Source organism: Rhinoderma darwinii, chromosome 1 (genome assembly GCF_050947455.1).
Source record: "Rhinoderma darwinii isolate aRhiDar2 chromosome 1, aRhiDar2.hap1, whole genome shotgun sequence".
Classification (NCBI taxonomy): domain Eukaryota; kingdom Metazoa; phylum Chordata; class Amphibia; order Anura; family Rhinodermatidae; genus Rhinoderma; species Rhinoderma darwinii.
In genome coordinates, this window is record NC_134687.1 from 81,356,274 (window position 1) to 81,381,046 (window position 24,773).

Sequence of the window (24,773 nt, forward strand, 5' to 3'; positions counted from 1 at the left end):
TTGAGCAAGTTATGAGCTAGTTTAGATTTATGCTACTGAGTTTCTCAATGGACAACTGGGCGTGTTTTTACTTTTTACCAACTGGGTGTTGTACAGAGGAGTGTATGAGGCTGACCAATCAGTGACTAATCAGTGTCCTACACTTCTCATTGTTCCAGCCCAGCATGATCCACAGGACAGTGTGATTGTGCAGTGAAAGAAGTAAACACGCCCAGTTGCTAAAAACACAATACACGCCCAGTTGGAAATAAGAGAAAATACGCCCAGTTGTCCATTAGAAAGGCTCATTTGCATATAAAATTGCTCATAACTTAGCCAAAAATGATCGTTTAAAAAAAAAAAAAAACTTTACTGTTATCTACATTGCAGCGCCGATCACATGCAATAGGAGATAGGGATTTGATAATCTGGTGACAGAGCCTCTTTAAGCTATGCAAGCTTCCCAGAAAAATGTTTTAGCTGACAAAGTGTTAAACATTCTGTACTTTTAACTGATCAAGTGTGAGAGGCGGTTGAACTTCTGAATAAGGATTGCAATCTCCAGAGGAAGTCCAACTGTGGCCTAATCTCATTCTAAGATGTAAAACATTTCATATGACAGGAAAGCCACAAACGGGTTTTCAGTTAGTCTGAATTGCAATATGCCTTGATATGTGTATATAAACCTGTGTTTACGTAATGAAGGCCAGACAACTGCTGATCTGCCACTTGTCTCCTTGCCGTAAGAATAAAAGAAGCGCCTTCTCAACTTATTCAGATGAATCCTTGAATTTTTATTGATAAGAATGGAAAATTCTCCTAACACAATCTGATTTGCTTTGTGTAAATATTGGACTTCCATCACAGTAGTGCCCACTTCTTCCGTTAATTTGTAGACTGTTATACAGATGTCTTTGGAGCTTGAGCTAAATGCTGCATTCTGAATTAAAGTACAGATTAAAGGCTATGTACACCTTTTGAAAAAAAAATATTTTATAGATTGGTTCATCTCTGTAATTACTTTTTAGATACAGCTGCTTAGTATCCTTTATACAGACGGGCTGTATCTTGCACTGAAACCTGTATCCATCAGGTCAGCGGCACTGATGAGTGAAGTGTCAGCGGGTCCTGTGTGTTTTTGACATGCAGGATCCACCTGTTATCAATCACATCTAAGTTATGAACTTAGATGTGATTGATAACAGGTGGATCCTGCGTGTCAGGGACATGCAGGACCTGCTGTCAGTGAGCCCGTCAGTGCTGCTGACCGGATGGATTCAGATCTCAGCGCACGGTACGTCTGATCTGTATACACGATACAAAGCAGCTGTATCTGGAAAAGCAAAAAAACTTTAATAAAAAGTAATGACAAAGTTGCAACAAACACACTGACATACATTTTATTAAAAGAAAATTGTTTTCAAAGGTGTACATACGGTAGCCTTTAATTAGGTGCCAGCGTTATGTCTTTGGGTGGTGCTGCATCATATTGATGCAATGCCACCTGTTTGCTATGACTGGAACAACAAAGGGCCTCATGTAAAAATTAGTAAGAGGAAAAGTGGAGGTGTTCTCTATAGTAACCAATTAGATTCAAGCACCTTAACAACTAATGGTCGCTTTGTAATTATTTGAACAGGTTGATAAAATGACAGTAGTGGTCTTATGCCTTATATCTATTCCTTTCCTATTATCTCTGTGGTATATTGTTTGGGTAATTTTTGTTATTTTTGTAGTCTTTTTCTTGCTGACATATATAATGCAGCCCTAACAAGGATATGTTCCTTCAGGCAATGAGAGAAATAAAATATATGTGTGCACCATGTTATGAAACCAATTTCCAAATTATTTCATGAATTTTAATAGTCAACTGAAATTATGAAAAGTGGCTCTTTTGCCTGAATTTGCATTCAGAAATAATTGCATTGCACTCATTTATGGTCATGGCAAGATTAAATGTGACACTGTTTGGTTATACGGTTTGAAAATGTGCTAAATTGAATTAGGAACTCGGATGACTACATGACCTCTTTGCTGTGAGGTATGGAACACCCGCAATGCTAGTCATGTGATTTACTATGCTTGAATAGCTAGTAAGCTCAAACACAGTGCACTAAACTGGAAGAGCACCACAGGAGGGTAAATTTGTCTTATGTATTGTTCATTGTATTCATTGTAAGGCTATGTTCACATCTGCGTCAGTTCTCCGTTCCGCCTGAGCTTTCCGTCGGAACAGAGCCCTGACTGACACAAACTGAAACCGTAGGTTTCCATTTCCATCACCATTGATTTCAATGGTGACGGATCCGATGCAAATGGTTTCAGTTTGTCTCCGTTGTGCAAGGGTTCCGTAGTTTTGACCGGATGAATACCGTAGTCGACTACGGTTTCAGTTTGTGTGAGTCAGGGCTCCGTTCCGACAGAAAGCTCCGACAGAACGACGGAACTGAGCCCTGACGCAGATGTAAACTAAACCTAAGCAGTCAGTAAGGAAACATTCATACAAGATCTACACAACTCAAATCTAATAGACCATATAACCTCAACATTTAAATTGCAACACCAAGAAGGGAAAGCCGTAAGGTTATGCAAATCGAGGAAGTAGCAGGTGTCGCTAAGATCTGCAAATGATCAAATTTTCAAGCACCTAACTCCAATCTGAGACATGTGGGAGGGACATAAAAAACAGATTGAAAGCAAAGTTTTTTAGCCACATGAAACCTCAAAAATGGAATCAAATGGTGCGGGATGATTGTGCAAAGCCTCCTGTTCGTCGACGTGCCAGTCATACCCACTTTTCGCAAATTGAGAGGGACAGAATCCTTAAACAGAGAGACCATGGTTTATGAATTCGACAGATCGCTACACGCTTAGGCGGAGATGTCAGCACTGTTCAATGTTGCGTGTCCCGGAGGTTGGGAGAACAAAAAGGAACGGGAATGACAGCAAGATGTGCACGAGGCGAACCTATGCATGGATGGATCGTCGTCTAATTGGAAGAATGGCACGTAGTTATCCAGTCTGTACTGCAAGTGAAATTGGAAGTGACATCCCAAGCCTGGGGCGTCAGCCAGTATTGACACAAACCATCAGTAGGTGTTTGCACGATATTGGGCTATGAACCAGACGTCCAGCTACACGTGTTACATTGATTACACACCACCGCTCTCAAAGGCTATCATGGTGCACAGCAAGACTGGAATGGAGGTCTATTCTCTTCAGAGATGAGTCCCGCTCTTTTCTCGGACACAGTAATGGCCGGAAATTGGTCTGGAGACCACGTGGTCAACGTCATGAAGAGGCCTTCACAAGGGAACGTGATACTTGTCCTATTCCCGACATTATAGTGTGGGGTAGCATAATGTACGGTAGCCAGACCCCTCTAGTCTTTATATCAGGTACACGAACAGCTCAGCGTTACATTGATTTGGTCGTGAAATCTGTGGTTCTCTGAAGTGTCCCAGAAGCCATTTTTCAACAGCGCAACGCCAGGCCGCATGTTGCTCGTGCTACTGTGAGTAGCCTTCGTGGCCATAAACATGCTACCATGGCCTGCAGCATCTCCGGACTTGTCTCCCATCGAGCACATCTGGGATGTCATTGGTCGGCAATTGCAAAGGGAGCTGCCAGCAGTCAATTTTGATCATTTGTGTGCCCAAGTGCATTCCTCAGACAACCATTAATAACCTGATTGATAAAATGCCAAGGTGTGTAAGTGCGTGTATTTCTGCTGGTGTCGCTCATACTCGATACTTAACCCCTTAATGACCAGCCTATTTTAGACGTTCATGACCAAGCCATTTTTTACGTTTTTGCATCGTCTCATTCAAAGAGCTATACACTTTTTATTTTTGCATCGACATAGCTGTATAAGGTCTTGTTTTTTGCGGGACTAGTTGTACTTTTTAATATCACCATTTTGGGGTACATAGAATTTATTGATTAACTTTTATTAACTTTTTTTGGGGGGGAATAGAAAAAAAAACAGCAATTTTGCCACACTTTTTGGCGTCCTAAATTTACGCCATTTACCGTGTGGTATAAATAACACAATAACTTTATTCAGCGGATTGTTGCGATTGCAACGATACCAAATTTGTATAGTTTTTGTATGTTTTACTACTTTTACACAGTGAAAACACTTTTTTTTCAAAATTATTTGTTTTTGTGTCTCCATATTTGAAGAGCCATAACGTTTTTATTTTTTTGCCGATGCAATTGTAGGAAGGCTTTTTTTTGCGGGACGGCTTGTAGTTTTTATCGGTACCATTTTGGAGTAGATGCGACTTTTTGATCACTTTTTATCACATTATTTTTAAGACTGGATTCAAAGAAAACCGCAATTTTTGCATGTTTTTTTATTTTATTTTTTACGACGTTCACCGTGCGGGTTAAATGATGTAATAACTTTATAGTTGGGGTCGTTACGGATGCGACGGTGCCAAATATGTGTAACTTTTTTACTTTATTTTGTTTGTTAATAGTAAAGCAGTTTGTAAGGAGAAAAAGTATTTTTTTTCACTTTTTTTTTTCACTTCTTTTTTCACTTTTTTACTAGTCCCACTAGGGGACTTCACTATGTGATCCTCCGATCGCATTTATAATACACTGCAATACTTCTGTATTGCAGTGTATTATGCCTGTCCGTGTAAAACGGACAGGAATCTGCTAGGTCATGCCAGAGGCATGATCTAGCAGGCATTCACGACAGACAGACAGACCTGGGGGCCTTTATTAGGCCCCCGGCTGCCATCGGAGACACAGACACTCGCCGATCTTATCGCCGGGTGTCAGTTGGATGAGAGGGAGCTCCTTCCCTCTCTCCAAAACCACTCAGATGCGGTGCACGCTATTGTGCACCGCATCTGAGGGGTTAAACGTGTGAGATCGATACTAATATCGATCTCACTTGGCAGAGCAGGGACGCCCCCAGCCCTCACCTGCCTCTGGCAGCTGAGAGCAGGGAGATTTGACAGCTCCCTGCTCTGTTTACTTATTCCGATGCCGCGACGTAAAAAGTCTATGGCATCGGAATAAGGCCCGTTAGTGACCGACGTAGAAACACTATGGGCCGGTCACTAACGGGTTAATAAATCAAGTTGTTTGGAATATTTTGTTTCCATTTTTTATCATTTGCATATCATTACCATGTCTATCGATCCTGTGATTTCCACAATTCTAAAACTTTTGCTTATTGGTGTTGCAATTTCAATGTTGAGGAGCGTATATGCCAAATAAAACACAGCAGGCCCTTCTTAAATGTAATCTGTCATCAATACACCATACCTCCCCTTTGCTGGTACAAAGAGTGTCTCGTTCTCCGGAGGACTTGGTCTATAAATATAACACATTGATTTCAATGGGCTATACAGTATGTAATTCTCAGTTTTTCCTGTTGTGGCGCAGTAGAAGAATTGAACATTTGACGCAAGGTCTCTATGCAATTTGCAACTGATTGCTGGAAGAACCTGCAGCAAGAAGTGATTGCCCAAAGCAGACATTCCCTTTAAAATAAAAAATGCAAATACAAAAATGTCAATGACACGATACCCTGCTAATAAAGGCTTACGTTCTAAATAAATTAAAAGATTGAGATGGACATTTTCTCTGTGGTTCCATAAAGTTGCCAAACTATCAATATATTTAAATATGTTGTATTATTTTACTATAATATGCACTGAAACATAGTCTGTTACATTTAACATGTTTTTTTTTTTGTTTATTTTAGTGTGTCGTGTTTGCAATGACATCTGGACAAATGTGGAATCATATACGTGGACCCCCATATGCACATAAAAATCCACAAAATGGTCAAGTGGTGGGTATATTGTTAATATTTTTAACTATTTGTTTGTGTTTTATAGATTTAAACTGTTTTGTCTATGCTTTTATGGGATACAGTTTTATATTATTTTGTTACGTTTATATTGGAAACAAGGTCATTGTTAGAATAGACTTTTCTACCACTTGTAGCAACCTCATTGCTAGAAAATGCTGCCTCACTCTTCTTTGAAGGACTGCAGATTGGTAGGTTTTCATGCATGAACTGCTTGTTTTAGGTTCTATCACAACTTATCTGTTCTATTCAGAAGTTAAAACTAGGCTCAACCAAAGTGTTTATTTTTCTTTATCCTTACCATTCAACTGTAGATTTGCATTTATGTAATTTAAACTTAATTTCAAGAATATGTTGCATTTTGATTCCTATTCCAAATTTCTTCCAGGACATTAAGGTGTTTTTTTTTTTTCCAAATGTTCTTCTGGAATATTTTGTGACTTTCTAGATTTAGTTATTGCTATGCCCTTGGAGAATGTATACTATTTGAGCGATTGACCTCTGTACCAAGACCTCTTTATTAGTGGTTAATGCTTCTCACTGCTCTACAAAGTGTTTTGTAACCCTTTCCATTTTTTTATCCTTGTAGTATATTGTATAGGCTCATTCTCATGGTAATTTTCAATATATAGTGATTTCAACAGGAGCGTGAAAGAAAACAATCTATAGGCAGTGTTTGGTTACAATTACAGATAAAGTTTAAGGGAGGCATTTACTTGTTCACATATTTGGATAGCCAGTGTCTACAGACAGAGTAAACTCTCTTCTAGCATGAAATAGGATGTTACTGTAAATGTTATAAAATCTTATATAGCAATAGTTAAATATGGGATATCACTTCACATGTTCAATACTTCATCTGATCCAGTCTTTGGAGGATTTTTTTAAAGAGGCTCTGTCACCACATTATAAGTGCCCTATCTCCTACATAAGGAGATCGGCGCTATAATGTAGGTGACAGTAATGCTTTTTATTTAAAAAAACAATCTATTTTTACCACTTTATTAGCGTTTTTAGATTTATGCTAATGAGTTGCTTAATGCCCAAGTGGGCGTATTTTCACTTTGGTCAGTGTCATACACTCCCCTGTACAACGCCCACTTGGTCTAATCAGCATCATGCTTTCCTCTCCATTCATTTACACAGCGCATAGGGATCCTGTTAGATCGCTATGTGCTGTCTTATACTTACACATTAACGATACTGAAGTGTTTAGACAGTGAATAGACATTCCGCGGAATGTCTATTCACAATCTCTGCACTTCGTTACTCTGTCTGTGGTAGTTACAAAAGAGGACGCGTAATCTCGGGAGATTACGCAGTAAATGGCAGGTTACAACGAGATCACGCTTCCTCGGCTGTAACTACCATAAAAACAGTAACGAAGTGCAGAGATTGTGAATAGACATTCCGTGGAATGTCTATTCACTGTCTAAACACTTCAGTATTGTTAATGTGTTAGTATAAAACAGCACATACTCATCTAAAAGGATCCCTATGCGCTGATTAAATGAATGGAGAGAAGTGTATGACGCTGATTGGTCAGCGTCATACACTCCCCTGTACAACACCCACTTGGTCTAAAGTGAAAATACGCCCACTTGGGCATTAAGCAACTCATTAGCATAAATCTAAAAACGCTAATAAAGTGGTAAAAATAGATTTTTATTCTAAATAAAAAGCACTTCTGTCACCTACATATTAGCGCCCATCTCCTTATGTAAGAGATAGGGCACTTATAATGTGGTGACAGAGCCTCTTTAATACAACACTAACAATATAGCTTAAAGAGGATCTGTCACTAGTTTAGTAATGCCCTATCGTCTAGCTAATCTGACAAACGCTATCACACTGATAATGATAGTGAAAATTGTGTCCTAAAACTTTTATTATTTGAAAAGTTATGAGCTTTTTTCTAAATATGTAAATGAGCCTTTATTAGACAAGTGGGAGGTAACAGCAGCCAGGTGGAGCTACCTCACATCCTCTGACGCTGTCCAATCAGCATGAAGCTGCTTCACACACAGTATGAGAGACAGTCTAGGGGGAAGGGGATCATTTCAAGCAGCCAAATCTCGTGCTGTGGACCACCTTAAACAGCGGTTCTGGTGGCATATAAAAGAGGAGATTATAACACCAGTTCTTTCATATGACACACAGTTCTAGTTGTGACACAACCGGAGATATCACCAGTTGAATACACAGTCGGGAATGGAAGCTGTATACTATATGATCAGGCTGTGTTGCTGCGCAGGGAAGGGGTAGAAGCTGTATGCTGATTGGACAGCGTCCTACAGAAAACATTACACCATCCAGAGTGAAAAGAAAGAGTTACCTCCTATTTGGCTATTAGAGCTACATTAACATATTTAGAAAAATGCTCATAACTTTGCAAATAAAAAAAAAGTTTTGTAACCACTTCACAACCGCTCACTGTAAATTCACATCAGCGTTTGCTGGGCTCTGCGCAGCGCCGACGTGAATTCACGATGTGTGTTAACACCGTGATCGGGTGTCCCAGAGTTGCACTGACACCCCGATCGAGCTGTTAACACACTTCCTCTGGTCCCGGAGACATGATCGGCACCTGATTGGTTCAGGTCCCGATCGTGTGATGTCGCAGGTAAAGTTTGTTGTAGCAACAAACTGGAAAGTTTGTTGTAGCAACAAACTGGAAAGTTTGTTGTAGCAACAAACTTTCCTGGAGATCAATGGCAGGTGTTGTCACTAGTTGTCATGGCAACCGGAGGCCATACAATGGCCTCCGGGTCTGCCATGCACCTGAAGCCTATGAAGCATATATTCTTATAGGCTTCCTGTCAGAGTGACTGTCAGCGTCACACTGACAGTTATAATACATTACACTACATAGGTAGTGTAATGTATTATAGCATCGATCAGATCTGCAAGTCTTCAAGTCCCCTAGTGGGACAAAAACCAAACGAAGAAAAAATGTTAATAAAAACGTTTTATAAAAGTGTAAAAATATATTTTTTTTACTATAATATAAGTCTTTTATTATAGGAAAAAAATGAAACCGGTAAAAGAAGTACATATATTTGGTATTGCCATGTTCATAATAACCCAAACTATAAAACCATAATATTATTTTTCTCGCACGGTGGATAGTGCAAAAAAATAAAAAACAATACCAGAATCGCTATTTATTGGTCACCACCCCTTACAAAATATAGAATAAAAAGTGACCAAAAAGTCACATTTCCCCCGAAATAGTACCCATAAGAAAAACTACAACCTGTCTCGCAAAAAACAAGCCCTTACAAAGCTTTTTTGACTGAAAAATATAAAATTTACGGCTTTTAGAATATGGTGGCACAAAAAATAAATTATTTTATAAACAAGTGATTTTAATTGTTCAAACGCTGCAAAACATAACAAAACCTATATATATATATATATATATATATATATATATAATATATATATATGGTATCGCCGTAATGGTATGAACCCACAGAGTAAATTAAATTTGTCATTTATTGCACACGGTGAATGCCGTAAAAAATAAAGTATTTCAAACTTAAGTCGCTGGTTTTTGGTCACCTTTGCTCCCAAATTTTTTTTAGAAAAATGATCAAAAAGTTGTATGGACCAAAGAATGGTACCAATAAAAACTACAGCTCGTCCCGCCATAAAAATAAGCCCTCACACCGCTCAATTGACCAAGAAATAAAAAAGAACGTGGTAAAACAAAACTTTGTAAAAGTAGTCAAATATAAAAAAACCTATTTCAATTTTGTATCACCGTAATCGTATTCAAATGCAGAATTAAGTTAAATTGTCATTTTTACTGCACGATGAAAGCTTTAAAAACAAAACCTAAAAAAACATGGAGGAATCACAGTTTTGTACAGTTTCATTATATGTTACTTTAAATGGTGTCAATAGAAACTACAACTCTTCCCGCAAAAAATAATCCTTCACACCACTCTATTTACGGAAAAATAAAAAAGTTATGGCTCTTGGAAGGCAGGGAGTGAAAAATTAAACTGAAAAAGCAAAAAAAAAATTAAAAAATAATCAGTCCTGAAAGGGTTAATTAATTTTGCATGAAAACCGGTTGTGGGGTATTTCCGGTATCGGGAGAAATTGCTTTACAAATGTTGGGGTGATTTTTCTCCTTCAACATTTGTGAAACTGAAAATGTCAACATTTTAGTGCAAAAAAATGTGATGTTCATTTTCACGGCCTACTTCCACTAAATTTTGCAAAAAACCTGTGGGGTGAAAATGCTAACTATACATCTAGGAAAATTCCTTGAGGGGTGTAGTTTCCAAAATGGCATCACTTTTGGGGGGTCTTTACTGTTTTGGTACCACAAGACCTCTTCTAACCTGACATGGTGCCTAAAATATATTCTAAAAAAAGGAGGCCCCAAAATCCACTAGGTGCTCCTTTGCTTCTGAGGCCGGTGTTTCAGTTCATTAGCGCACTAGGACCACATGTAATATTTCTAAAAACTGCAGAATCTGGGCAATAAATACTAAGTTGCATTTCTCTGGTAAAACCTTCTGTGTTACAAAAAAAATTCTATTAAATATAAATTTCTGCAAAAAAAAAATAATTTGGAAATTTCACCTCTACTTTGCTCTAATTCTTGTGAAACGCCTAAAGGGTTAAGAAACTTTCTGAATGCTGTTTTAAATATGTTCAGGGGTGCAGTTTTTAAAATCGGATGACTTATGGGGACTTTCTAATATATAGGCCCCTCAAAACCACTTCAGAACTGAACTGGTTCCTGAAAAAATAGCCTTTTGACATTTTCTTGGAAATGTGAGAAATTGCTGCTAAAGTTCTAAGCCTTGTAACGTCCTAGAAAAATAAAAGGATGTTCAAAAAAACGCTGCCAATCTAAAGTAGAAATATGGGAAATGTTAATTGGTAACTATTTTGTGTGGTAATACTATCTGTCTTACAAGCAGATACATTTTAATTTAGAAAAATGCAATTTTTTGCTAATTTTCTCTACATTTTGCTATTTTTCACAAATAAATATTGAATTTATCGACAAAATTTTTCTACTAACATAAAGTAAAATATCTCACGAGAAAACAATCTCAGAATCACTTGGCAAGGCAAAAGCATTCCCAAGTTATTACCACATAAAGCAACACGTCAGATTTGAAAAAATTGTCTGTGTCTACAAAGCCGAAACAGGCTCAGTAGTGAAGGGGTTAAAACAAATCCCACTGTAGTTATCAGCAGCAAAGCGCCTATTAGTTAGGAGAGAGGGAATTGATAAACTTGTGACAGTGTCTGTTTAAGTATGCAATACTTTTGTTTTCTAGTCCAGAATCCTAACTACAGTTAGAAATTCATGAAAACCTATTGACTTTATTCAGGTGGTTTAGAAGCATTGCATTGAACCTTTAAATTTCCAAAATATTTTAAAAGGCCATTTTCTGCATTAAAAAAAAGACTACCTAAAAGCGAACCAAAAGGGACATAGCCCTTAAAGAAATAGTATACTAAATAATGTACAAAAAATCTTTATTAAATATACTCAACAATAACATGTAGTAGAATAAAAAAGGGATACATCATACACGGAGATATATACAGCAAGGTCAGATGAAATAGACCATAGACAAAACAGAGTCAACCATCCAAGGATGACCAAACCACGCTCAAGTGGTCCACAGGACAGAAAATATAAATCGTGGGCATAGGGTAATGAAACCCACATACGATATAGTGCTGTCTACTAGGTATAGCAATGTACAGGATTAGACTAAAAAGTCTACTGCTACCTGCAGAATATATAACAATCAGCAAAATAAAGCCGAAGGCGTCCTTAGTAAACATGCAGGCTCAAATTAGCCACAAAGTGGGGCTAAAAATAACTGGACACAATGGAACAATTATGTAGAAGCTAGAGACCAGCATATACCCTGGGACATGGTGAGGAGCAATGGAGATCAATGACGGATGGATGAGTGAACGCCTCGATGCGCGTTTCGCCTGTGGACCACTTGAGCGTGGTTTGGTCATCCTTGGATGGTTGACTCTGTTTTGTCTACGGTCTATTTCATCTGACCTTGCTGTATATATCTCCGTGTATGATGTATCCCTTTTTTATTCTACTACATGTTATTGTTGAGTATATTTAATAAAGATTTTTTGTACTTTTGTATATTATTTAGTATACTATTTCTTTAAGGGCTATGTCCCTTTTGGTTCGCTTTTAGGTTGTCTACTTACATTAAGGGACCCCAGCATACGCCATTTCTTTGGTGTGAGGTTTGTTTAGGTTGTTTGTTTTAAAAAAAAGACTCACTAGCAAGACAATCCTTCTTTACCCGCACCCTATCACTAGAGATGTCCAATATGTTCTGCTTCCTCACTCCCTTGTTCCTTTTATGTCCACTTATCTCTTTACAGAATCCCTTGAGGCAGATTAGTAAAATGCCTTCTTCTTCCCAATGTCTAAAGTGAATAATTAATTTGTCCTGTCCTTAAAGGACCCCAAACAATGAGAAGGCCTGTCATAAACATGTCTTACAAATTTCCTTGATGTGGAGTTTTACATTGGCTGCCAGTGTGCATCGCTGCTTCATAAATCACAAATTTGGTTTATTTATACCATGTTTTACAGAAACGAAATGTTTTGAGAATGTTCTTATTTTCAAGCATCTTCCATGTACATAATATATGTAGTTCCTTTTTTTCTATTCCATTACTGAGTATTAAAGGCTGCATTTGCTAAGATGTATTTCCTGCCTTTTTAAGCACCTGCCTTAATTGCTATGTGATAGGGAATAGTGGACGCATACGCCAATATTCTTATATAACATATAGGGGCTATATATTGCGTAACATTGGAGAAAAGAAAGGAAAGTGTTGGTTATTGTGAGGAGATTCTCTCACATTATTATTGAAAAGAACGACTCATTGTGATGTCACCATGTCTAACTGCCTAAACTTTGTATATTTTCTAGGAAATATAAATGTATGGCTAGGGCAAGTAAAACATTAGTAACCTCAACGCATGAAAAATTGTGAAATCATGGAAATACGTTTTATTCATCAATGAGAAAAAGAACAAGCTGTATTTGTTAATATATTTTATTGGATAATACTTATGTATCTCTAGGAGAACAAACCTTTAACTATTCATTCACCAAGAGGTATTGGATTCTATAGCGGTTAAGCCTTCTTCGCATGAGGGGGGCAGTGTAATGGCGGTACTGCATTTCAAATTTCACTGAAACTTTAAAATAAGCCATTTTAGGAAAATTATACCATGGAAAACTTATCAAGGTCCTGCATGTAAAAAGTGAAGATTTTTGCATGTATTTTTTCCAATTGAAATCAACATAAAACTACATAAACAACATAGAGCATATATAGGCATTGTGTAAGATAATATTTACCTACAGTAATTGCAGTGGGGCGTTCTTGACTTTCGAGGAGAATCAAAGCATGGCATATCGCTAGGATATGCCCTCATTGACGACAGGTGGGGGTCCCGCCACTCTGACCCCCTCCTATCGCTAGAACAAAATGGTAGCAACACTTGGAAAGCACCATTCCACTTCGCCTTTTTCGGAGGCCGTATGGCCAACCGCTGTGACCTCCCCCTTTTGAACATTTTTGCCATTTCCTAGCAATATACCATTAATATCTTTAGCAAGATAACCCATGTAAAAAAATCAGCAAAGCAATAATGTAGCAATACAAAAATACATGACATCCTAGTTTTACGTGTATGTGCGTATATATATATATATATATATATATATATATATATATGTATATATATATGTATAGTATGTATATTACCTTTTGACATTTCTGTGGGTATCTATCACAAGTGTCCATAAGGATTATATACATGACAAAGAATAAGGGTACTAGTTATGAATAATACAATACATTATTATAGTGTGTATTAAACTTTGATAGTTACGGTTCTTATGAATGCTATTAAGAAGAGAGATCCAATTGGGGAGGTATATTTTATGACTATTAGGGTATGTGCACACGATAACGACAATTACGGCTGAAATTACGTAGCTGTTTTCGGGAGAAAACAGCTCCTGAATTTCAGACGTAATTGCTCGTACTCGCGTTCTTCATTGAAGTCAATGAAAAACGGCTCAAATTACATCCCAAGAAGTGTCCTGCACTTCTTTGACGACGCTGTTATTTTACGCTCCGTCTTTTGACAGCGACGCGTAAAATTACAGGTCGTCGGCACAGTACGTCGGCAAAATGAATGGGCAGATGTTTGCCAACGTATTTGAGCCGTGTTTTCAGGCGTAATTCGAGGCGTAAAACGCCTTGTTTACACCTGAAAATAGGTCGTGTGAACCCAGCCTAATAAAGAATCTACAATATCCTTTTTTTTTGAGAAATGCTGTGATTCTATGTGAAGTTTCAGAATGGTGATTTACAGTAGGTTCAGGCTTAAAAAAGTAGGAGAACAAACCAATTTACTTTGTATTATTATTGTTATTTGTGCACATGTAAGAGACGTCATATTTTCTTCTGGTACTCCTGTACTTCTACATTAGAGAAACTGCACGAATATAATTTCTTTAACCCCTCCAGCATTATCAAGTACATGTATGTCACGGAAAAGGTTCCCTTCCCGCATTCTGACGTGCATCGTGATGTGATCACGCGGAAGCCCGGCTGTGAATGTAGTAAAACATAAAAAAATCTATACATATTTGGTATTGCCGTAATCCTACCGACCCATAGAATAAATGTAACACATTATTTACACCGCAGTGGGAACAGTGTAAATTTAAAATGCAAAAAAGAAATTCCGGAGTAGATGTTTTCAATTCCCCAACCAAAAAAAGTAAATAAAAGTTAATCAATAAATTATATGTACCCAAAAATTGGTGCCATTTAAAAAAATAAAACTCGTCCTGCAAAAAACAAGCCTTCATACGGCTATGTCAAAAATAAAAAAGTTATTACTCTTAAAATGTGACGATGAAAAAAACAAAAAAGGTCATTCTAGTTTAGCCAAGGTTGAACCTGAAAACTTGAAAGTTCAGCTTGCCCCCCCCCCCTTCCCGTAACTTTTCTTCACGGCTGCCTTTGGTAAACCCTTTAATGCAGCTAGGGACGTTGCTAGAGACTTAAAAGAAAAGGGGCGCAAGACAAATATTTTGCCCCCCTTTGTGCTAAAAAAGTAAAGATATATATTTATATACAATGAAACCTCTTGGAGCCAACCACCCAAAATTGCACAGAAAAATGTAACCAGACCAGTCCGTCAGTGGTCCCCGTTGAATAACACTGCACATGGCAAGGGAGACAAGTGCATACACATTACAAAGGCAAAATGAGCGCATACACTCAATGGGGGCCGCTGATGAACGGGTCTGGTCATGCACCTCCTCCATCAGCAACCATGTTGGGAGTGGAGCACCGTACAGTCAGTGAAGAAGATTGGACTAAACAAGGCAGTGGCACTATACACTTGAAAACATTGGCACAGACGTTCTAACAACATTATATGAGTAAGCGGCTTTATGTGCTGTTTCCAGCTCATTTGGAAAAAAAAATAATAATGTGGCCAACCTCTTTAAATCCCCTCACCGCTTCATGGTAGATGTCCCCTGCCTATTTCTGTTGTCACTTTGCAGCATCGATGACATGCCCTAATGGCACATGACCACTACGGCCAATCATGATACAGTGGCAGCATCACCATTGGAGCAGTTGGAGATTGGTAAATACTATCTAAGTATTTTAACACATATTAAGCACTCATATATATTTTTTTTTTAACAGCTGCACAATCCCTTTACATATGGAAGCACCAGATGACTGTACAGTGAGGAGAAAAATAAGGCGTTACAGGGGTACTGCATAGCTGTAGTCTGGAGAGGGAAAGTAAGAGTTAAGACAGTAGGCACAAGATGACTATATAGATTTAGGGGTAGAAGGTTTGCACAGTAAGGCTGCAGTTTGGAGAGCGGAGGAAGACATTGTGAAGATTAGTCAATAGTAAACCTTATAGGGGGAAGTGGAAGAAAGAGGTAAAGGTACTAGACACTTGTTTAGCTAATAGAATCTAAGTCTAGCCTATAAATGAAGGTCAATTAACACTTAATTTAATGGAAATATGAAAAAAGCTTTATTTGACATAAATAGACACACAAAGTACATGATTAAAAATAGAACCATGCAGTGCAAACAGATGTCCTGCAGGCGGAAGCAACATGGGAAAATAGAGTACCATATAATAAATGGATATATTAACATGAAGTGACGTAATGCTGTTTCTATATTCCTACCTAAAGTCAATGTATATAAATGTAATGACATAGAGAAAAGCCAGATGTATGGCCACAAAACAGCTTACCCATGTATGTATGCTCCTGCAGCCTGCAGAGACACCAGACCCGATGCGCGTTTCGGCAGGAAATGCCTTCGTCCGGGGGTGGCGTCTCTCCAGCGGAACAAGAGTATTTAAGGAACTGTAGTCCAATGGGAAAATTTAGGGCACATGAGATGAATGAATGAATTAATGGGATCAGCCACTATAGAGCGGCATGCGTGAGGTACAGAGCAGACCCGTGACGCAACTTCCGGCCCCGCGTCATCAAGGAGGTCGGAGCAAGAGCGCACGTGGCACCCATGCTCCGCCCCTCCAGATGAAGACACGGAGACGAAAGACGCCCGAGACACTCCCCCCTGACGTAAGCTCTAGGCTGATCATCTGCAGAGTGCAGTGTATAACTAAACTCCGCCCTCCATTGGATACATACGGTTCCAAACATAGAACGGGAATCAAAATAGCTGGAAAATGAAGCACAGATGGAAGATCAATATGCCAGAGCAGAGGAAGTGGGTATTAAACATTAAGAATTAAAAATAGGAATCGCACATGGTACAGAAATGCAGAAACGTATATATTAACTTATAGATCCATATATATACTGGGAAATTATCCATATATTATTTATAGATATACTAACAAGTATACACAAGATTACCAATAGAAAAAAGGTATTTTTGCAAAATATTGTATGTTTGTTGAAACAAAAAATGTGGAAACCAATGAAAACAAAAACCAATAAAAAGTGCCTGAGAAGAAAAAACGCAAGACAGAAGTGACGTATGAATATGTGTAAGGGTGCGCCCAAAAATAATATAATATAAAAGACGCACCAGGTATGATGAATGAAAATGATGAATTGTACATGAATACAAAATATACTCTAAATATATATTATGAACATACTGATTACAACATAATGAGTGATAATGTGAATGAGCGTGAGAATGATAAGTGAATAGAGCGATAAAGTGTGTGAAAAGTGATGGGTGTTGAATGAATTTATAAAAGTGTACATGTTAAACATATAAATGAACAAAAAGAAGTGTTGATGTGAACACAGAAATATAAGTATCATTAAAATTATAGTGTGTATAATAGCCAGATGTAATATATATACAATCATACTGATAATAGTATTGTAGATATGAATATTAGTACATTGTGATACAGAGAATACCAATGTAACAACTAAAAATCTATAAAAAAAATCGTATATTACAAATACATCAAATACTGCATACAATGTACAAACAAGTAGTAATTATAGGATTTTGTTAAACGTAATTCTTTATTGCGCGTCTTCCAAAGATCATATTCTGATGTCCACCTCCATCTTTCCAAACAAAGTAGGCATATATAGTGCTTCACAGCCCGTCTATCTAGATGTTGGAGATGCAAAGAATGTAAATTAAAATATGAAATTAAAAACAGATAAATGCAACAATATTAAAAATGGAACCGCTGGGGATACCATAGGTCAAAGAAACGGCGCAAAGCTGAGAACTTCATTTAAACCACATGGGCTTAGGGTGTTGAGAGTCCAGATCCATCTTGACTCGCATTGTGCCAATTTTTGGCCAATGTCTCCCAATCGGATGCCTGCTTTGATACAGTCAATGCCCCTAACCCTTAGATCCTTAGGATTACACGCATGGTGTGTTTTAAAATGACGAGCTACGGGTTTAAGTTGGTCTATAGAATCAACAGTCGCTGCCCCAGCAATGTCACGCATGTGTTCCCTGACTCTGACTTTTAGCTCTCTGGATGTTAGGCCAATATATATTTTTGGACAGGGACATGTTGCATAATATATGACTGCCTTTGTGGAGCAATTGATGTGGTGAGAGATTTTGTATGTTTTTTCGCCTTTTGCATCCACAAATGTAGTGGCTCTGTCAATATTCGGACACGCGATGCAATGCCCACATGGGGTGCAACCCCATTTCGGTCCTTTTGTCCCAAAAGGGAATTTTGAATTCTTCGATTGGTAATGGCTTCTCACTATATGGTCACGTAAATTGCGTGAACCACGAGCCGAAACACAGGGGAATTTTGTGACATGTCTTTCAATATTAGGATCTGCAAGGAGAATGGGCCAAAACTGTCTCAAAATGGCATTCATCTGAGGCCATCTTGAATGATAGTTTGTGGTAAACCTCACCCGAGAGTCAATTCGTTGCGCATTTTTAGGGAATAGAAGATTCTCCCTTGGGGTGGTTTTAGCGCGATGATAGGCCTTCTTGATACACCTCTTACTATAGCCACGACTCAAAAAACGTTCTGTCAATTCAAAGGCTTGTGTCTCAAAGGTTTCCTCTGATGAGCAAATTCTTCTAATTCTAAGAAACTGTCCAATGGGCACAGCTCTTATGGTATGTATTGGATGAGAAGATGAGAAGATGACGCATTTACAGAAGTCGATTTTCTGAAAACATCTGTTTGCAGGAACCCTTGTTGGTTTTTAAAGACTGACATCCAGAAAATCTATCTGGTTTTCATGATATTGATAAGTCAACTTAATATTCTAATTATTCTTATTTAAAGACGTAATAAAGCGCTCCAGAGCGACTGGAGTACCTTTCCAGATAATCAGGATGTCATCTATGTACCTGGCCCAAAATATGACCTGGTCCATAGAGACATCCTGACCACCATCCAAAAGGTCCCTCTCCCACAGCCCCATGAACAGGTTGGCATATGAGGGTGTGCATGCAGCCCCCATTGCTGTTCCCTGGAGCTGTAGGTAGAAGGACCCGTTGAAGGTGAAAAAATTATGCGTCAGAATATATTCAAGAAGACTCAACAGAAAATTACTGAATGATGTTGCCATATTTTCCATGGATAGAAAATAGGATACTGCTCGCAAACCATCTGTGTGTCGAATGCTCGTGTACAGAGACTCGACATCACAGGTTACGAGCAGCATGTCCTCCTCCATATTGATGCCATTGATCTTTTGTAATAAATCCGCTGTGTCACGAGTATAGGATGGTAAATTTTTAACAATGTCTTTTAGATAGTGATCAATAAACAGACATGTTTTTTCCGTGAGACTTCCTTTACCTGAAATGATTGGACGACCAGGTGGAGTCGTGGCATTCTTATGAATTTTGGGTAAAAGATATAGGGTTGGGATAGTTGGTTCAGGAACAGTGAGTGCCTCATTTAGATCTTTTGATATGATATTCTTCTGTACCGCTGTGTTTAAAAGTTTCTGTAAGTCAAGTCTGTAAGCAGATAAGGGATTGAAAGTCATTTTTTTATAGCATTCTGCATTGTGTAGCTGACGATAGGCTTCTGCCTCATACATTTTGCAGGGCCACACCACTATATTACCCCCTTTGTCGGCCGCTTTAAATACTATGTCATCCATTTTCGAAATTTTCCCAAGGCTTGGGTATTTTTTCAAATTCCCTGCTTACAGACTTGACAAACATATCCACAGCTGGGCAAACAGCCAGAGAGGGGAATCGTTTTGACTTCACCTTCAGATGTGCAGGTACTTTACCTGTTGAGTCTGTATCTTGTTCATTAAGAAGTTCCTCCAGAACTTGTAATGTTTGTTGTTCTTCCAGGGTAGTGAAAGTTTCATCAGAAACGGGCCTATAGAAAAATTTCTTATATATCAATGATCTGCCAAATATATGCAAATCCTTGATAGCGGTAAAGATATCAATATTAGCAGAGGGGGAGAATGTTAGCCCCTTCTTGAGAATCTCTAAATCAGATATTGTGAAGACGTGAGAAGATAGATTAATTACCTTAAGGCTATTGGATGGTTCCTCCCTCACTGGTTTTCTTTTATTATATATATATTTATATACAATGAAACCTCTTGGAGCCAACCACCCAAAATTGCACAGAAAAATGTAACCAGACCAGTCCGTCAGTGGTCCCCGTTGAATAACACTGCGCATGGCAAGGGAAACAAGTGCATACACATTACAAAGGCAAAATTAGCGCATACACTCAATGGGGGCCGCTGATGAACTGGTCTGGTCATGCACCTCCTCCATCAGCAACCATGTTGGGAGTGGAGCACCGTACAGTCAGTGAAGAAGATTGGACTAAACAAGGCAGTGGCACTATACACTTGAAAACATTGGCACAGACGTTCTAACAACATTATATGAGTAAGCGACTTTATGTGCTGTTTCCAGCTCATTTGGAAAAAAAAATAATAATGTGGCCAACCTCTTTAAATCCCCTCACCGCTTCATGGTAGATGTCCCCTGCCTATTTCTGTTGTCACTTTGCAGCATCGATGACATGCCCTAATGTTACATGACCACTACAGCCAATCATGATACAGTGGCAGCATCACCATTGGAGCAGTTGGAGATTGGTAAATACTATCTAGGTATTTTAACACATATTAAGCACTCATATATTTTATTTTTTTAACAGCTGCACAATCCCTTTACATATGGAAGCACCAGATGACTGTACAGTGAGGAGAAAAATAAGGCGTTACAGGGGCACTGCATAGCTTTAGTCTGGAGAGGGAAAGTAAGAGTTAAGACAGTAGGCACAAGATGACTGTATAGATTTAGGGGTAGAAGGTTTGCACAGTAAGGCTGCAGTTTGGAGAGCGGAGGAAGACATTGTGAAGATTAGTCAATAGTAAACCTTATAGGGGGAAGTGGAAGAAAGAGGTAAAGGTACTAGACACTTGTTTAGCTAATAGAATTTAAGTAGAGGATAGTGGACTCAGCCTGTCGCCTTTTCTGCAGCAGCGCTGTGTAAGAAGGAGGCCACCGTCCCCCTCTTGCACTTCACACATGTGACACAACAGTGGCGCCGAAAACTGCAGGGCTCCAAATTTTAGCAGCAGGGCCCCATAGAGCAGTATTGTTTGTGCTGCCCTGATCATGGCCCTGGCGACCAGGGCCCAGTCCTGGTTGCAAATTAGGATTTGGAAGAGATTGAAGTTAGGGGGCGGTGTTCTTATATGGTTTGCTGCGTGAGCGGCGTGCATAGCCTGACTCCTCCTTTTGTGTCTTCTTTTCTATGGTGCCAGAGTCGAGGAGACTGCGAAGGAAGAGTTTGTCAGGATATGCACACTAAGAAATAAAGTTTCTCCCCCTCCTTAGTGAAGGAAGGGGCGCAGTTGCAACTGCGACCCCTATAGCTACGCCACTGCCTGCAGTCTCCGAAGAAACAACAGTAAGTAAAATTGAAGCATACAGGAATGTGTATTTGAATGTTTATTACTTTTCGTTGACCGCCTCAAAATTCTGTATGATACATTATTTGTATTTAGTGTTAAAGATGTGATACTAGCAACCACCACGGAGCAAGAGCCTTCAGCCTCTTTCGGTGTTGTGATGTGGCATCAGCAAAGGGCCAAAATATTACGAATTGAGCTTTTCTATCTTTTTTGTTATATATGACTCTTCAAGCTTGTAAATTTGTTCTGATTCTTTTATGAATGTATAATAGTAAGTTAAAGAGAGTTGTGCTTGGTCTTTTGATTTCTACTCTATACCACTGCTTCACTGGGAATATCTAGAAATGGAGTCAAAGCAGATCATTTTATTTTAAGTAATTGATTTTGCTGCATGGTTTTGCAATTCATGATATTTTTAATCTTGGCTTCATTAACTGAGAAACACATTTCATTGCTTGTGTTATGTTATCAGACTATATAATTAAACATGAAAATATGATTTTTAGCATTATTAATTGTAAATTTCCCATGATATTCCAATTTGAAACAAGAAGTGTTTTTAGGCTATGCTTACAGCTCCGTTCAGGGCCTTCATCACAGATTTTGACATATTTGACGGAAAAAATAGTGCATCATGCAACTCTACGTTTTCTGTCAAAATTATGGACACCATGACGGAACCTGACGGTCACCATTATAACTCAAAGGGGTCTGTTAGGCGCCGTTGTTGTCCATCATGTGATGGATCCACAACTGCTTAGTAGTAAATACAAATAATACATACAATGCTAAAACTTAGGTTTGAAATTCCAAGTTTTAGATATTAGGACAGATTTGTCCTAAATAATAATTTACTTATTTTTCTTTTGTTCTGAATTTCAAACTAATTCTTTGTTTGCGTATAGCAGAAATTAGTTGTAACTTGGCATTTGCTAGAACAATCTACATGAAAATACCTAGTATCCTGCAACATAACCTGTACGGTCCTCCTACAGTTTGGAGCGGGAGGAATGCTGAGCAAGGGGATTTAAATCTGTGTAAAATGATTCCTCTCGAAGTGCGGTGGCTGCATTGCTCAGATCAATATCGATCCACCTGTGCACTTACACTAGCTAGGAAGCCAGGTAATTTAGGTAAAGATTAGGTACCGTAATTCCACCTAGATATTTAGGGGCTTGCAGTAGACTAAGGCTAAGCCTAAGAGTACCACCCTGCCAATAGAATGTCCGTAGGTCACCATCCAAATGTCTGAAGAAATTTTTAGGTATTAATATTGGACAGGCATGGAATAAATAGAGGAACCTAGGACGATAAAGCATTTTAAATAGATTAATTCTGCCAAGGAGGAAAATAGGGAGACATCTCCAGGAGTTTAATTGTCTTTCAGTTGCGGCTACCAAGGGAATCAAGTTCACTATATCTCAAGAGATTGATGGAAACTCAAAACCCTAGGTATGTGAATTGAGACACTACTTGAAAGGCAATCGAGGGGCTCTGCCCAGAGCAGTAAGAAGAAGAAAGGGGGAACAAACTGCTCCACCAGTTTACTAATAAACCTGAGAAGGCACCAGACATGTCAATACGATGCAAAAGGGGAGCCAGGGAAGGATCATCATCCGCCAGATATACCAGTGCATCATCAGTGTACAGGGACACTTTTTCAATTATGGAGCCCCTAGGTATACCACATATAGAGGAGGATTGGCGTATGGCCAATGCAAGAGGTTCTATAGCAAGGGCGAATAAAAGTGGAGACAATGGACATCCCTGTTGGGTACCATGTTTAAGGGGAAAGGAGTCGGAAATGTTCTCACTCTTGCACTGGGAGCCTCGCATAATAGCCGAACCAAAGCCAAGATTGGAGCAACCAGAGGTATTGCCATTCAACCGAGTCAAAGGCTTTACATGTGTCAAGAGAGAGAACAAATCCAGGGGAGTTGTCGTGGTGTGCAGCAGCAATGTTTAGGAACAGCCGTTGAATATTTATATCCATGCTTTTTCCAGGCATAAAGCCGTTTTTTCCGGGTGTATTAAGGACAAGCTAATCCGATTTAATCTTGTAGCAGGAACCTTGGCTAGGATTTTGATATCTGAATTTAGGAGCGAGATGAGACAGTAAGAATCAGGAAGAGTAGGAGCGTTCCCTGGCTTCAGCACTACCACAGAAAGAGCTTCACTCATTGAGCCGGGTAAAACACCCATCTCAACAGCACTAGAGTACATCTCCTGAAGTCTAGGCACCAAAGTATCACAGTTAGATTTATACCACTCTCCCCCCAAACCATCAAGTCCTGGTGTTTTGCCAGACATCTGAGACTGAATCACATCTTCTATGTCGCAGTCTGTGAGCGGGCCATCCAACTACGCTGCTTGTGCAGTAGTCAAACGCCATATGGTGAGTTTGTCCAAAGAATGCTCAATTGCCTGGGAGGGGACACTGCATTTAGATCTATGTAATGTAGTATAAAAGTTGCTAAGAACTCTGTTTATATCTTTAGGGGTGGTATACAAAATTGCTTCTGGAGATATAATAAATGAGATAGAGGAACTTATATAAATATGGCAAATATGCCAAAAGTTTACAATTCTTATCTCCAAAATTAAATATTGATGCCTCAGTGGACAACATATGCTTCTTAGTCTGTTCCATAATCAAAGTAAGCAGGTCCCTTTGAGTCCAAGCCCACCTACTCTTGAAATCAGGTTATGGATCTGCAACATACTCCCGTTCAACCCTCCGAACTTCATCTGTTAATAGCGTCTCCTTTTTCTTTTTTTCTTAAATACACGTTTATGTTTTGCTACCCCAGCTACGAATGCTCCTCTAAGAGTGGCTTTATAGGCAACCCATCGAATTAGGGGGTCAGGATGAGTAGAGTTATGATCCCAGTACTCTGTATGAGAGGCAGAAACTACAGAGGAGACCTCAGGAGAGGCCAACCATGCCGGGTGTAATCTCCAGACTTTAGAGTCAGAAGGAGGTCCGGTCAAGAAAGTTAGGAGTAAAGCAGAGTGATCTGATATACCTCGGGGTGAGAACAATAGATGTGATTGCTGGTAAGAGGTCTGAGGACGCCATAGCAAGATCAATTCTAGAAAACGTTTTATGAGCAGAGGAATAGCAGAAGTATGACTTATCTGTGGGAAACTTCCAGTGCCAAACATCAGTGCGATAAAGCGCAGAGGACCATGAAGTAAGGTGTAAAGAGGCTGGGTCTGGACCACCCGTACAGCCCACTGAGGCATCAGGCACCACATTTAAGTCCCGAACACATAGAATGAGACGCACCTGAAAATATGATAGCTTCCCAGCCACCAATTCCAGAAAGCCGGATTAAATGGGGGAGGGACATAGATATTAACTATAGTAAATACAGAGCCGTGCATCGGGCAATGCGCAATAACAAAACGACCACAGTCCACCTATAACACCTCCAAAGGAATTAGAGTAGGACAAATGG

At 39.0% G+C, this 24,773-nt stretch overlaps 1 protein-coding gene across 3 annotated transcripts in view; it reads left to right on the forward strand.

Moving 5' to 3' along the window:
• TUSC3 (tumor suppressor candidate 3) overlaps positions 1-24,773 on the forward strand; it is a 716,299-nt gene that overhangs the window by 647,338 nt on the left and 44,188 nt on the right. For all 3 annotated transcript variants that reach the window (XM_075860043.1, XM_075860050.1, XM_075860035.1), the window contains one exon: positions 5,708-5,797. In XM_075860043.1, coding sequence (XP_075716158.1) covers positions 5,708-5,797 — 90 coding nt within the window. The remainder of the gene's footprint in view (positions 1-5,707; positions 5,798-24,773) is intronic.